This window comes from Castor canadensis, chromosome 9 (assembly GCF_047511655.1).
Source record: "Castor canadensis chromosome 9, mCasCan1.hap1v2, whole genome shotgun sequence".
NCBI classification, from domain to species: domain Eukaryota; kingdom Metazoa; phylum Chordata; class Mammalia; order Rodentia; family Castoridae; genus Castor; species Castor canadensis.
In genome coordinates, this window is record NC_133394.1 from 147,909,886 (window position 1) to 147,925,195 (window position 15,310).

General features: G+C 44.0%; 1 protein-coding gene across 6 annotated transcripts in view; it reads left to right on the forward strand.

Annotated features, from left to right (window-relative positions):
- Hs3st1 (heparan sulfate-glucosamine 3-sulfotransferase 1) overlaps nucleotides 1-15,074 on the forward strand; it is a 35,294-nt gene extending 20,220 nt beyond the window's left edge. For all 6 annotated transcript variants that reach the window (XM_074042609.1, XM_074042607.1, XM_074042608.1 and 3 more), the window contains one exon: nucleotides 10,312-15,074. In XM_074042609.1, coding sequence (XP_073898710.1) covers nucleotides 10,403-11,353 — 951 coding nt within the window. In that variant the 5' untranslated portion in view covers nucleotides 10,312-10,402 and the 3' untranslated portion in view covers nucleotides 11,354-15,074. The remainder of the gene's footprint in view (nucleotides 1-10,311) is intronic.
- The last annotated feature ends 236 nt before the right edge of the window (nucleotides 15,075-15,310 follow it).

Consider the following 15,310-nt stretch of genomic DNA (forward strand, 5'->3'; position numbering starts at 1 on the left):
ATCCATGTCCACTTTGGAACCTTGTGAGTGGCTCCTTCCTCGTGTGTTTTCCAGGTTGCAGGGTGCTCTTTGAGCACATTAATGGATTATTTCTGCAGCTCCTGAAACTCAGTGCAATGTAGATGTCAGTATAAGTAGATGTTCCCCTGTGAGAAAGGTGTAGCCTTGCTATCCCTTTTTCTCCCTTAACTTCTTCTTTGCCAACTATTATCCTATTTATTGCATTAATAAAAATCAGGATCTATCACATAAATATCCACAGTTGAATCTTGAAAAATGTGAAGATCAGATCACACTGGTCCCTGTTCTCCAACAGCATCTGCCAGAGCTGGCAGCAGCTGCCTCTTTAGGCAGACCATGTGCACGGCTCCTTGCCACAGCCCCTACCAGCCAACTACCTTCATGTGTGGTGTCACCTGCCTGAATCCAAGAGGCACTTCTGTGCTTCCATAGCAGAGAAGCTCCCTGGCAAACATCTCTTCTCTGCTGTTGTTTTTCTGAAGGCTACATATTAGTCAGCTGGGGCTGTGCTAAACAAATTTATAGACTTGGTGGTTAAACAGGAGGTATGTATTTCTCACGGTTCTAGAGGCTGGAATCCAAGATCAAGGTGTTGGCATATTCACTTCTTAGCGAGATTCTCTTCCTGGTTTATAGATGGCTGCCTTCTCCCTGTGTCTTCACATGGTGGTCAGAGAGGACACTCTGGTCCTTTCCTTTTCTTATAAGGATGCCAGTCATTTTTAGATTTTGGCCCCAACCTCAAAATGTCATCCAAAGCTAGTCATCTCCCCATGACTTCAAATCACTTTGAGGATTAGAGCTTCAAAATATGAATATTGGAAAGATACATTCAGTCCATAATAGGATGGCTCAAGAAATGAGACAAATTCTTCATCTACCTTTGCCCATTCAGAGCAAGAATTTGCTTTGTTTTGCATATATTGTTTCTAGTTTCAAACTATTCTAATCTCTGCCACAACATAATAGAAGCACATATTCTCATGTGTGTGGTGCAGTAGCATAGGATTCAGGAAACTGAGCAGGTTCCTACTCACTTCAGTACCTATGAGCATGACTTCAGGGTTCCCATTCTTTGCCTACCTCCATTTCCCTTCCTGCAAAATGGTAAGACAAAACAAAATGGAAGCACTTGGACCTTTGCCTGCCATCCCTGTGTGTCTTCCCATTTCAAGGAAAAATGCATGGAATTTGTGGGTGCTTACCAGCTGAGGGATAACTGACAAACCCCCACTCCAGCCATGGAGGCTCCTGCACTGAGAGAGCACTTGTCTATGGCTGAGTCACACTTGGGGCAAGACTGAAGTCAAACACAGGAGAGTGGGACTCAGCAGCCCAGCTCCTGCCTCCTGTCTGCTAGTGGGGCCCTGTTTCCACTCAGCTGCACTGAGTAATAAGAGAGGCCCTGTCCGCCCTCCTGTCACCGAGCTCCTCCATGCACTGCCTGTGCCAGTGTGTTGCTTCGTCTAATGAAGGATTTATTTAGGTCACTGCTGCCTTCTGTGCTCAGCAATGCAGATGAAGTGCACTGAGGTGAAGGAGCCCTTTCCCTTCCTTCTCTGAGGCCACCATTGCACACACCTGACTACTGGGCATCCATCCCGAGGGCACTTAGGAAGGCCCTACTTCATGCCTGTCCACACACAGAGAGCCTGGATTCTTTCTGTGTGTCACTGTCCTTTCTTTCTTGAGCCTCTGTCTGGTTGAGTCACTGTAGCACTTTGGATCGTGAACAAATGTGTTTGACTAATTATCATCCCTGAATCCCATTTATACCGTGCAGCATTTTTCTTTTTCAGGGACAAAAATAGCTACAGTGATTTGAAGGCTTGCCACGGGCCAAGCAAGAAAGCAATAATATCCTAAGCACTCCATATGTACTGTTTTATTTAATCCTCACAATAAATATATAAGACCAGTGCTTCTGATCTCAGCCTCCAAGTTTCAGGGCTATCTTGTGGATTTTAAATGACAGAGCTGGAAATTGAGCCTTTTTTTTTTTTTTCTGGCTCTAAATCCTCTGTTAATTCTAGGATGGTTCCTCTGTCCCTTTCTTCCCACAATACCTCCTGTGTGACCAGGTAATATATGCTGTTCTCTCTCTTTGATATTTACCACCATTGTTTTTAATCCTGGAACTAAAAACAGACTATCTCAACCAAAGTAAGAAACAAGCAGAAAATAAAAAGCAGCCCCTCCATAGGCCAGGACAATCCAAATCAGAGTGGGCACTGACACTCTGAGCCCATTCCAAAGACTAAAGGTAGGTAGACCAGAGCCCTGAGAATTTCTTAGGAATGCAGAACCTCTGGCCTCTCCCCATACCTCCCGGAATGAAATCTGCCTCTTTCACAGATTCCAGGTGGATGATGTACATGCTCCTGTTTGGAAAGTACTGTGCCTGGTTATTATATGTGCAGCCAGAATTCTTGGGAGGGAACCTGTGATCACCTCCTACTAACTTCTCATCCAGATCCATGAACTCTAATCTTGAACCTGATGGAGAACAGTGTTGTGTGGGCTGTTTTCAGGCTATGCTCTGGACAAGCTGCATTTATCATTCTCACTTTACCATGGAACACTCAGAGGCTCCAAGATGACAATGGCATTTAAACTTATGACCTCAAATCCCAGTTCCTATCATGACACAGTGCTTCCATCCTTGACTTGCCAAGGCATCTCCTTCCTTCAGTTCTAGAGAGCTGCATTCATTATATAGGTAACCTTTTGTAAATATGGAACTTCCCAGCATTGCAGAGGACTCAGGGTGGCTCAGAACATCTAGGGGAGCTGCAATCCAAGAGTCTTAATCTCTTTCAAGGGGAAAATAGGGCCAATTTCTTTTCTTCCAGACAGCAAATCTGGCCTAAGGAAACTTATTAACATTATATGAACTGGCCTTTGGTTCTTTCTATCCTAAATTCTTCCCACCGTGTCCTACCTCACACCAATTACCATAAGTTGAGACAAAAGTGAATGTCAACATTTGTTGAGGAATGTCATGTATAGGCAATTTCAAGAAAATAAATATTTATGCAGCTCTTGAAATATCAGTGTCCTTTTGTAGGCTGACAGGCACAAGCTAAATCTATTTCCTATGTCTTGCTTTCCAAGATGACCTGCCAAGGATGGAAATTTGACATCACAGCAACAAGCTATTAAGTAATTGTGCAAAGATGAAAATGGAGACATTTTTGACTTTTAAAGATGAACAAATAACTTGATGCTTTGATTGTCCAGAGGTTTAGTTGCATGAAAAAAGTGTTCTGTTCTTCAAAGTGTCTTACTTAGGTTTCAGTACATTCTAGAAAATGAAATCACTCACGCCATGGGATGCTTGAAAAAGCAATTCTCGCATAGCAGTCTGTTAGGTCCAGTACTCTATCTTATCGTGCTTTTGCTCAAGCTCCTCTCTGTACTTGGAATGCACTCCCCACTGACCACAGGGAACATCCCCGTGCAAAGGGAAAAGAGAAAGAAGAGTAAGGGCTTTGGAGATGGCCCCAGATTTTGAGTTTTGATAATTCCTAGTTCTGAGACCTCGAGGTGGTTATTTAACCCTAATAGTATGTTTCCATATCATCATGGGCCATTAATGTTTGTGGGATGACTAACTATGTGCTACATATGTGATGTGAGTAATCTTAATCCTCATGTAAAGTAGATCTAAGCCCATTTTTTAGAATGGTACACTGAGCTCCCAAGAGGTAAGAAACTTAACTGAAGCAATGAGCTATTCAGAATTCTACCTTGGCTCTATCTGACTGCAAAAGCTTCTTTGATTTTCAGCTACTCTACACCACCACTTCATTGCTTAAAATTATAAAGTAAAAATGAGAACAACCACCTCTCAGGAGTGTTGTAAGTCTTAGAAGATGAATATGTATGTGAGTGCTTACCTGGCACACAGTGAGCCCTCGATAAGTAATCTCTTCCTTCCACCTCTTTTATAAATCCCATAAACTATTTGGGGTCCAGTGTTTTCAGATTCTTGTCTATACCAGCTATGCATAATCCCATCTCATGTTAAGAGAGCAGCAAAGGTGTCCTGCAGACAAAGAGCTACAAGCCTCACTGTTCCTGATGCACTCAACTTACCTCTTGTGAAATATTCCCCTTACTTCATTTGATCCATGAATATATTCCAGGGGTGGGACTTGAGAGAATATATTATAGTTAATTACATTTGAAATCTAGGTCATGATGTGAATTATGTAATAAGGAGACTTGAGGAGAAATTAAAGTATTTTGAAGGGTTATTCCATAGCTTCCCCTCCTTTTAAATTAAAATATTTTCTAGACTCTCAGGTGATCCTGTCCAATCACCATGAGAAACATGGAAACCCCTTTCAACATATGGCTTCTGTTTGGCTCTCTAGGGATATCCGGAAGAATCACTACCTGGCAAGTGTTTTTAAGTTCCTCTTTCTGCTAAGTTAAAATCCTTCCCCAGGAACTTCTACCCATGGGCCTAACTATCCACTGCATTTGACAAGTTCATGAAGCAAATAGGGACTCTAGCACCTGCCTTGTACTAGAAATCATGCCAGGCAGACAAGGCAGTCACCAGAGAGGCTCAATAAGGTGGACTGCTAGGTGGAGAAGCAGACAGTAAACAAACCAATGTGACTTGAGGACAGTATATGAGGACTATAAAATGGATTGATGTGATTAAAAGGGAGAGCACTGTAAAGAAAGGTAGTGTTTGAAAAAAACAAACTTGAACAGCAATAAAGAGCCAGCTTCAGAAAGCCTGGGTCACAGTATCCTGGAGAGGGGGGCAGTAGATGTCAAGGTCAAAACTGGGATGAACTTGGTGGGTTCAAAGGGACAGAGAAGTGAATGAGGCTGGAGCTTGCTGAAAGAGGGAATTGAGGAGGGAGGTAGGCCCACTCTAGGAGCCCCTCAGTCTGAATTGAGTTTGGATTGTATTCAAAGGGCAAAGTCCTATGGACTTTGGTGGGGTTCCCTCTGGGCTTGTGGTTAACACATTCACCGTGGGGCCCAAGGGAGGTTAGAGTCTCTGAGGGGAAGGACTCCTGTCCTTTGAATTCCTGACACACACTGGTTCTCACTGTAGCACCCAGATAATAGCCTCCCTGATAAAGGGAAGTAAACAGTGAGGTGACTGACTCTCACTCTAGGACCTATTAACCCATCTACAAAATGTAGGAAGGTTCATTTTGCCCATCCTAGCAAGTCTGGGCCTTCAGAGAAATTCTGTCTCTGGCCAAGAATCAGAGACAGGCATGAATGTTCAACAGGACTAAAGAATCAAACCAAGGGACCCAGCAACCAATGATCAGTCACACATGATCATGGTTCTTGGTTAGGTATCAAACTGAGGGGCTGAAAACTACTGCACACTAACTTCTTGGTTCTTGGTTAGGTATCAAACTGAGGGGCTGAAAACTACTGCACACTAACCTCAGGTCTTGCCAAGAAGCAAAAGTGATAGCAACAGCCTTGGTTTTCCCTGCTCAAACTGCATTTAAATCCCAGCCTCACTCCCAGCTTCTAGACAAGCCACTGCTTTCCTCTGAGCCTCGCTTTCTGCAGCAATGGCAGTTCTCTTGAGGATTTGCAGTGAAGACTGCAAGCGTCTGTGCACAAAGCCACCAGCCCAGAACCTGTGCAGGACAAGTTGTGCAGATGGGATCTGTAGTGGTAGCTCTTGCCAAAGGGTGTGACTTCCAACTCAGGTGCTGTGGAGCATCCTATATTCCCGCACTTGACTGCTCTCAACTCCCAGAAAGCCATGTGTTCAAGATAACCTTGTTCATTTTCTTGTGGAAGAATAAATGAACTTATCTTCAGGGAGAATAATTGAATGTATTTGTGCTGCCTGCAAGTTCAAACTTGCCTTGTCTGTGAGAGGGGAGAAATCCCACAATAAAGGGAGAGCTTTCCACACCAGGGAGTTTTCAGATGAAGAATCGCAGCTGTGCTCCATGCTCTCCAAATGTGCTGTCCACCTTTGTCACCCCTAGGGCCTGGGCAGGTGCTGTAAGGATACACACACTGGCATAGGTCAAAACAATGTAAAACGTATCATTAATTTTATGTGTATATACGTTGGAACAAAAACATTTTGAAAAATTGGGTTACATAAAACTTATTACTTATTTTTTAATGTGGTTCACATTTTTCTGTTGTACAACCCAAATACGCTAGTACCTCATTTCAGGCTTGATGTAGCCATTTAAGGCAAGTGGAAATGTTTCCATTTTGCAAATCATCAAAATGAAACTGAAAGGCAAAGGCATTTTTGTTTGGTTTTTGCAGTACTGGGGTTTGAACTCAGGGCCTACACCTTGAACCATTCCATCAGTTCTTTTTTGTGATGGATTTTTTCGAGATAGGGTCTCATAAGCTATTTGTCCTGACTAGCTTCAAACCATGATCCTCCTGATCTGTCTCCTGAATAACTAGGATTACAGGTGTGAGCCACCGGCACTCAGCTTAAAGGCATTTTGACTATGGGCAAAACTGCAGGTAGGACTCCTGACCCCACAGCCTGTGCAGTTCCTTCTGACCTATCTACTGAACAGAACAAATGAATGGGTTTGACACATGGATGCACCCTGTGTATAAACTGCTTCTGTAATTGTCAGCTGAGAAATTGTCACTCCTGAGCAATTTTGTTGGGTCTTTAGTCTTTGCTACCCCTCACACTGACATTGTCTTACATTGGGAGATAGCAGTAAGAGCAGCCAAGCGACAGGATTGGCTTTTAGGAGACAAAAGATCAGGCCCAGATAGTCTGTGTGGCTATGGGCAAGTCGTCTCAGGGTCTTTTCACGTGTGAAGTGAAAGACAAGGACAAATGGCTCTCTTTTGCTCTGATGCTTGAAATTCCATTGTCAAGGTCAGTATGGCCCAGGTGTGCCTGACAAGTTCGTCTGAACTTGGGTGTGTTTTTGGCTATGCCACTGGGAAATTCAAATTATCAACCCCCCACAAGAAAAAGTTGGCTCTCAATGGTTAGTTTGTGTATCTACATATTATATGACATATCATAGTTCATTACTCATATTAATATGCCATGTATATTTTCTATACATATGTGTGTACATGTATACACATACACACACAGTCCCATGCTTGGTATATACATTATAACTACAGAAATATGTATAAATACTATATATATGTGCTTATGGCATGTGTATATAGACTTTAGCTGATTTCTCCCCATGTACCTCAAATATTTTTGGAATGAAAAAGGTCTAGACATAAGTAAATTCATTTTTAGAAAGTATTAAAGTAGAAACAAGGAGCATTTGAACTGCTTACTGCCTGTTTTTTTTTTTTTTAATAAAAGACAAACTATATTTAGTTTCTTCTCTGCAGTCTTCTGGTAATTCCCCTTTAGGAAAAAATCTCAGATGTATCCTAAGTTAACCAAAATGCCTCATGTTAGAGTGGAAAGAGCATAAACAGCCAGACAAGACAAATTTCAGATCTGGCCTCTGCCATTGTTGAGCAGGTATTGAACAATTTGGATGGGTTATAGTCTCGCGAGTCTGTGCCCCCAACACCGAACACAGCTCCCTGGTGTGTAGGAGTCACTGCCTCCCTCACTTCACCCTTCCCCCCCAGCCACACATGTACACACGTATGTATGCCTATGTGCACACGAAGACACATGCACATGCAGTGTGCACATACACACCCCACTCCAGCCAGATGTGTAAAGGCGACTGCGGCTGGTCCATGTGTTCTACCCACATGATCAATTGAGAAGGAAATGAAGTTAGACATAAATATTTTGAAACTTTCCAGTGACTGAAGCAAATAACTACTTAGTTCCAGCAGAACTGCCTTAAACCACATCTTGCTTGGCCATTCCCCGCTACCATCTTTTTCCCCTAAGGAGTTTCACCATGGATCTCTCAACTGTCTTTGCCCAGTGTCCTGTCCTTCTCTAAAAGACTTTCACCTGGTTAACATCTCACTTTTTAGTGTCCTTTTTTTTTTCCCTTGGTGGAACTGGGGTTTGAACTCAGGGCTTTGCACTTACAAAGCAGGCACTCTACCATATGAGCCATATCTCCAATCCATTTTTCTCTAGTTACTTTGGAGATGGGGGTCTCACAAACTATTTGCCAATGGTCCTTCTGATTTCAGCCTCCCACCTGGCTAGGATTATAATCATAAGCCACTGGTGCCTGGCTTTTAATGTACATTTTTGAAAGCAGATAACACGGTATCTGAAGGAGGCAGATCAACGGGCTTGATCATAAAAATGGAAGCCCTGGATTCTATTTTTTATTCATACATTCTGGACAAGCTTTAAACAAGTGAAGTGAATTTTATCCCTGTTATAAAGATGGTGATGGATCCTCTTAATGGAGACCATTTTCACTGGCTTGGTAAAGCATGGGCCTGTCTTCACCCTTTCCCTTGATGTATTTAAGCAGGAATGACTTAAATGACAGCTTCCATTCTCCTCCTTTTGGTCATTGTGTGTCACTCCTTGAGAGCATTGCCATGACCTGCCACCTTTGGAGGCTCTGGCATCTCGGCAATGGTGCCTGTATCCTTGATGGGCATTGTTGTCTAAACGTAATGCTTCTCAGATAGGGAAGAGAAGTTTGGTAGAAGGAAACAGTTTGTGGATATGGCTTCACATTTAAAGTTTTCAGTTTGGGCTCTTAGGCATTTTTATGTTCTTAGACAAGACTGTCATCTATAGAGTAGTGGTAATAAATGTCCTGCCTTCCTACCCTGTACTGTAGGGTTGTGGTGACAATCAATGAAGCCAATAGTGAGTCACTTTATAAATAGAAAAACTCTGTGCACAGACTTTCTGCTCTTCGGGTACCCTCATCCTTTTGATCCCTCTGGGACCACTTCAAACATTTCCTCTACTGTCAAAATTTTTCAATTGTTTCAGGCAAATGAGTGAAAATATGCCTCATAACACTGAAACTATAATCATAGTATTTATCACCCTGCCACCTATAGTCAAGTTGCATCAATTAGCATTTGCCTGTGGCCTGGTATCATGGCTCATGTATCTAATCCCAGCTATTCAGGAAGCAGAGATTGGGAGGGTGGAGGGTCAAGGCCAGCTTGAGCAAAACTTTAGTGAGACCCCATCTCAACAAATAAAGTGGGCACGGTGGTACATACCTGCAGTACACCTGCACAGGAGACATAGGTAAAAGGATCACCTCTGAGGCTGGCCCCAGGCAAAAAAGCATGAGACCTTATCTAAAAAATAGGTAAAGCAAAAAGGGCTTGGGAGTATGGCTCAAGTGGTGAAACAACCCGCCTAGAAAGCACAAGCCCCAAATTCAAATCCCAGTACTGCCAAAAGATTATTTAAAAACGTATTAAATTCATGCTGCAGTACAAGCCACTCCAAAACTCAGTGATTACAGCCGTGAGCTCTTGTTCTTGCTCACCACCCATGATGATGGTGCTGTACACAGTGGACTTGTGGGTGACTCAGGTCCCCCTGATACCGGGGCTGGCAGTGCACATTCTTCTCATGGTGAGAGCAAAAGGGCAGGGGCCAAGGCTTCATGAGGCATGGCTGAGTCTGGCACATTGTCACCTCTGCCTGCCCACTATTTGCCAGCTCTAGTCAAGTTGCTGGGAAGCAAGCCCCCACAGTGAGGCCACCGCCAGAGTTGGATATAGGGTGGAGAATTGGTGCTAATCATTGCATCTTCCCCACAGGTTCACCTGCCCTGTTAGATTAAGAGTCCCCCACAGAAGAAGTGGGTGCAGAAATGCCTGCTTCTATACCACCTACCCTTCTGCAGAAGTTGCCAGCAGTCATTTCATTCTTGTCTGTGATGCCAAAGGCCTTTTCCACTGTTTTCAGGATAGCAGGGTTGGCAAGCGATGTTCATGCCTGATGGGCAAGTCTGGCTCTGTTTTTGTGTGGCTAAAGAACAAATCATATAAATGGTTGAAGGAAACAAAAAGCATGACATAAACAAAAAGTAAAAATTATGTGAAATTCAAATTTCAGTGTCCTAAATAAAGTTTGCTTGTAGCGCAACCACACCCAGGACTTTGACCATTGTCTCTGGCTGCTTCAGCTCTGTAATAGCACAGTTGGAAATGGAGTTGCCATGAAGACCATAAGCTCCCCCCCAACCTAAAATATTTATTTTTTTCACCCTTTGCAGAGAATCCTTGCCACCCCTTGCTTTGTAGAGCAAAGAAAGGAAGAGAGTCCCAGGGAGGTGAACACAGTGCCCAGACAACAGACGTCTACTGGATTACCTCTGCGTTTATTTTTGGTTAATATTCTCCCCTTTTCCTCCCCAGTAATCGGCAACACCCATGTGCCACTAATTGAAAGACAGTCCTTGCTGAGGCGGGTACTTCATGACTCAGCAGCCAGTGGCCCAGTGAAGCCATGGTGGTGTCCAGCATGGCCATGCTGCTCCTGGGCGCGGTGCTGCTGGTGGCGCAGCCCCAGCTCGTGCCTTCTCGCCCTGCCGCCCTTGGGGCCGAGCCCAGCCAGCAGGAGCTCCTGCGAAAGGTGGGGACCCTCCAGGATGACATCCGAGAAGGCACTGCCACGAATGGCTCCGCCCAGCAGCTGCCCCAGACCATCATCATTGGGGTGCGCAAGGGAGGCACCCGCGCGCTGCTGGAGATGCTCAGCCTGCATCCCGACGTGGCGGCCGCAGAAAACGAGGTCCACTTCTTCGACTGGGAGGAGCATTACAGCCACGGCCTGGGCTGGTACCTCAGCCAGATGCCCTTCTCCTCCCCGCACCAGCTCACGGTGGAGAAGACCCCTGCTTACTTCACGTCGTCCAAAGTGCCTGAGAGAGTCCACAGCATGAACCCCTCCATCCGGCTGCTGCTCATTCTGCGAGACCCGTCGGAGCGCGTGCTGTCCGACTACACCCAAGTGTTCTACAACCACCTGCAGAAGCACAAGCCCTATCCGTCCATCGAGGAGTTCCTGGTGCGCGACGGCCGGCTCAACGTGGAGTACAAGGCGCTCAACCGCAGCCTCTACCACGTACACATGCAGAACTGGCTGCGCTTCTTCCCGCTGCGTCACATCCACATCGTGGACGGCGACCGCCTCATCAGGGACCCTTTCCCCGAGATCCAGAAGGTCGAGCGGTTCCTCAAGCTGTCTCCCCAGATCAACGCCTCGAACTTCTACTTTAACAAGACCAAGGGCTTTTACTGCCTGCGGGACAGTGGCCGGGACCGCTGCTTACACGAGTCCAAAGGCCGGGCGCATCCCCAAGTCGATCCCAAGCTACTCAGTAAACTGCATGAATATTTTCACGAGCCAAATAGGAAATTCTTTGAGCTCGTCGGCAGAACATTTGACTGGCACTGATTTACAATAAGCTAGGATCGGAACTTTTCCTATTGTAACTTCTGGTGTACATCTAGGGGGGGGAAAGAATTTTAAAAAGGCATTTAAGCTATAATTTATTTGTAAAATCCATAAATTACTCCTGTACAGTGTTAGATTCACAATTGCCATATATACTAGTTATATTTTTCTACTTGTTAAATGGAGGGCATTTTGTATTGTTTTTCATGGTTGTTAACATTGTGTAATATGTCTCTATATGAAGGAACTAAACTATTTCACTGAAAAAAAAAAAGAAAGATTTTTCTGGAGATGCTGTCTTTTTTTTTTTTTTTTTAAATATAATTAACTTGCCCCGAACTTAAAATAGTTACCTGTATTGCACTCATTGCAGAATCTATATTTTGTTACTTAAAAAAATATGTTTTTTCTTGGCTACTATGGTTCCTCCCCTCTTCTGCATTGATTTTTTAATTTTTAATGTCTCACTGTGGTCATCAGATTTATTTCTCACGTGCATTATAAGACTTGTCTTCACTGAGATTCCCTGTTTTTGGAAATGGAAGTTTCACTCATTCCCCATCAGCCTGGATGTGGGTTTTAGCCCTATGTCAAGTCCAGGTGGACAAGGCAGCACTGAGGATGGAGAGCCAGGTAATAATTGGCAAGAGGTTCCCTGTGATCCAGAATATTTGTATATTCTTCTGATCTCAGCAATGGGCAAAACCTACAAAAAATAGGATTAAACTCTTGGCTTTCAGAATGGTCTTGGGACATTGTATTTTGTCCCAGGTGGCAACTGACCACCAGAAAACCATTTAGAGTGGAAAAAAAAATTACAGAATCTGTGTGTGAATCCATCCTGTAGAACGTGTGAAAGGTTGAAACAAAGGAGTAGCGTTTTGCTTACTCTTGGAGGTTCTTTTCCCTCAAAGGTCATTGTGCGTTTATGGATATAAATCTGATATTGAGACATAAATGTGTTTCAAAACAAACTCCAAGTTTGGAGTCCTGAATGTGAAGGACCAACTCCCAAGGGTTGAAGTTCAGATGTGAAAGGGACAGTGCTGAGTTCAGACCATGGAACCCCTGCACCTGCCCCAAGAAGCAGGAGTTTCACTTCTGCCTAGAACAGCTGCATTGCTAGAATTCGAGAGAAAATACAAGCAAACAAAATAAAACCATTTCCTGATACCATTTGTTCTTAAGAAGAGGAGAAAATAGGCATTATTGATTGTCTTCTACACCTAAGGACTCAGTGAAATTTCCCAAGCAACCTTGGGATGAAGGAATTAGGTTGGCTAGTACAAAGACGAGAAAATGGGCTCAAGAATATAAAGATCTTGTTCATGGTCACCTTGACTATGTAGAGCCTGGACTCCACTTACCGCTAAAGAGCCGGTCATGTGTTTAATTGTTTGCTTGTTTCTACCCAGTTATTTCTGAACTCAAAATGAAAAGCTTAGATTCAGAGGCAGTTCTTCCTGACTTGACTTGACATTTCTCCCCTGGTGTCAATATCTTCTGCTCTAGGGGTGTGCCTGAGTTAGAGGAAGGGTAAGAAGGAGTCTGCATTTTTCTCAGCAGCATTATCAGGGAAGTGAGTCACCTTGGTGTGACAGCTCTAGCCTGACCTGACCTTAGCATGCCCCACACCCCACCCCAGGTCATGCAGAGACAGCAGAAAGAAGGCTTTCCTCTTCAGAAGCCATTAAGATTGTCATTCATCCAGAGGGAGGAGCAGAAATATTTATAGCAGACATCCTGTGGATGCAGTACTTTGCAAAATGCAAAGTGTTTTCCTCTGCAGCACTCCATTGAATCTCGCTTTTATCACATGCATTTAAGAGCTGAAGAATGAGAGGGCCCAGAAAGGTTAACACAAGTTTCAAAGGCTTCCCAGAAATATGGTGACTGAAAGAAATCTCCAATAAGAATCTGCAATACCCAAGAGATGCCCTTGGCAAACCACCAATGAATGCCTGTGTCCTAATGGAAAAGGTGGAAAAGGTATGGTTGATGTCCCACTTGTACAGTCAGGGTGCAAGGAAAGGATGCAGGAAGACAACACTAGCACTAGGGATATGATCAAAGCTGCTAGAGCTGGTATAGCTGTTGGCAGGGGTGGCCCAGTGTAGAATGATCAGGGTTTGAAATTCTAATTAATTGTTGATGTGGGTGTACAGAGTCTTGACTCAGGGAATATCCATGCATGTATATCATAGGTAAAGGGTCAAGAGTCCCAGCACCTATTCATTCATTTTTGGTACAACCCCGGCCAGCCATTAGAAAGGTCCTAAGAGTAAGAGGACACCACTTCAGACCTTGCCCCCAGTACTTAGGTCTTATTTGAGCACGGTCATACTCAGAGGATGCTACAATAGACCCAGACCTGTACTGAGAGGGCGAAAATGTGGTGAATCAAGAGCCAAATGTCTTTTGATCTCTCTTGAACATACCTCATACAAATCCTATTAACAAAGAGACAGTCACCAACCAGAGGGCATAAGGCTCCTGCCCCAGCCTAGGCCCATGGTCATTGTGAAGGCCTCTGGGTGGGATTTATCCCAAGACATCTGAAAGCAGGGGGGCCAAACCTCAGCTGTAGGTTTAGGACATGTGCCTCACTTGATGTTCCTGAGTCAGGACAGTACCTGCCCTCCCTTCTTCCAGGAATCAGGTAATGCTGAAATCCTGCTAATACTGTCCACTCACAGCCTGGAAATTAGCTAGTTTAGGAAAATTATGAGGCACCTCTGAGCACAGGCTGCTTTTTTCTTCCAGCCTGGAAAACTGTTGCTCAGTCAAGAGGAAATGTAGGGCAGAAGAGGCAAAAGCCCTGTATGCCTGTTGCTTACAGAGGTGGGGATAAGAGGTCACCAGCATTCATTAAGATTATATTTTTATGAGCATTTAGTTCTTCAAGACTATAAAAAGAAAATGCAATGGGAGATAATAATCATTAACTATTAAGAAGCAAGGAGAGGCTTAGAAGGCAAGAGAAATGACCTTGAGCTTGTACCAACTGGGCAGGACAGGAGTCCAGTCAGATCCCTGCAAAGAATCAACTAGCTCCATTACAGAAAGGAAGAAACACAGGTACACGAGGTTGTTCTGCCTGCAAGTCTTTTTTTTTTTTTTTTGGAAGAAAGAAATGTTGCTTACTCTGAGAGAATAGTTGTCAGGTAATGGGGAATGTGGGCATGGACTTCTCCCATGATACTCTTTCACAGAAGTAATAAAAAATGAAGAACCTTCCCAAAGGTCACATAGTGACCAGAGTCACTTCACTTGTGGACCACAGAGACACTGTCCTTTTATAGGAAGGCTTTGTGGAAGAATTGCCATGGAGCCAGAACTTGGAAGACAATGAGGTCACCAGAGGAGGACATCCTGGATAAGGACAGCATGAGGAGTCAGACAGGGGAGACTTGTCTTGCAGGTGTGCTGAATAGGTTAGAGACATTGAGCAGTCGCTACTCATCAGGCACTCATGGCCTTGACAGCTGCTCTCCAAGACAGAGATGTTGGAACCTTACTTAGCAGGCACCAGTGTGTCTTTGGCTCCTGTGCAGGTATGTCTGTTGCATAAAAGTAACTATCATTTATTGCACACCTGCTAAGTGCTTGGCATTTTAAATATGTTGCTTCTAACCAACATAACAATTCTGAGAAGTAGGAAATGGAACATAATTTTGCAGAGGGGAGCCTCAAACTCAGAGATTAAAGGGTTTGCCTGAGATGACGTAGCCATTGCTTATTTCAATTAAACTTTTTCTCTAATGTCCTAACTGTGGTACTTCTTATGTCTTTTAAATTTTTGATACAATGTCTCACTTCATAACCCAAGATGGCCTCAAATTAATGATCCTCTTGCCTTAGCCTCCTGAGTTCTGGGATTGAAGGCTGGGATTACATGTGTGTACCACTATGTCTGGCTCTTTCTGATGCTTTTCAGTCCATCCAATTGTGGGTAAG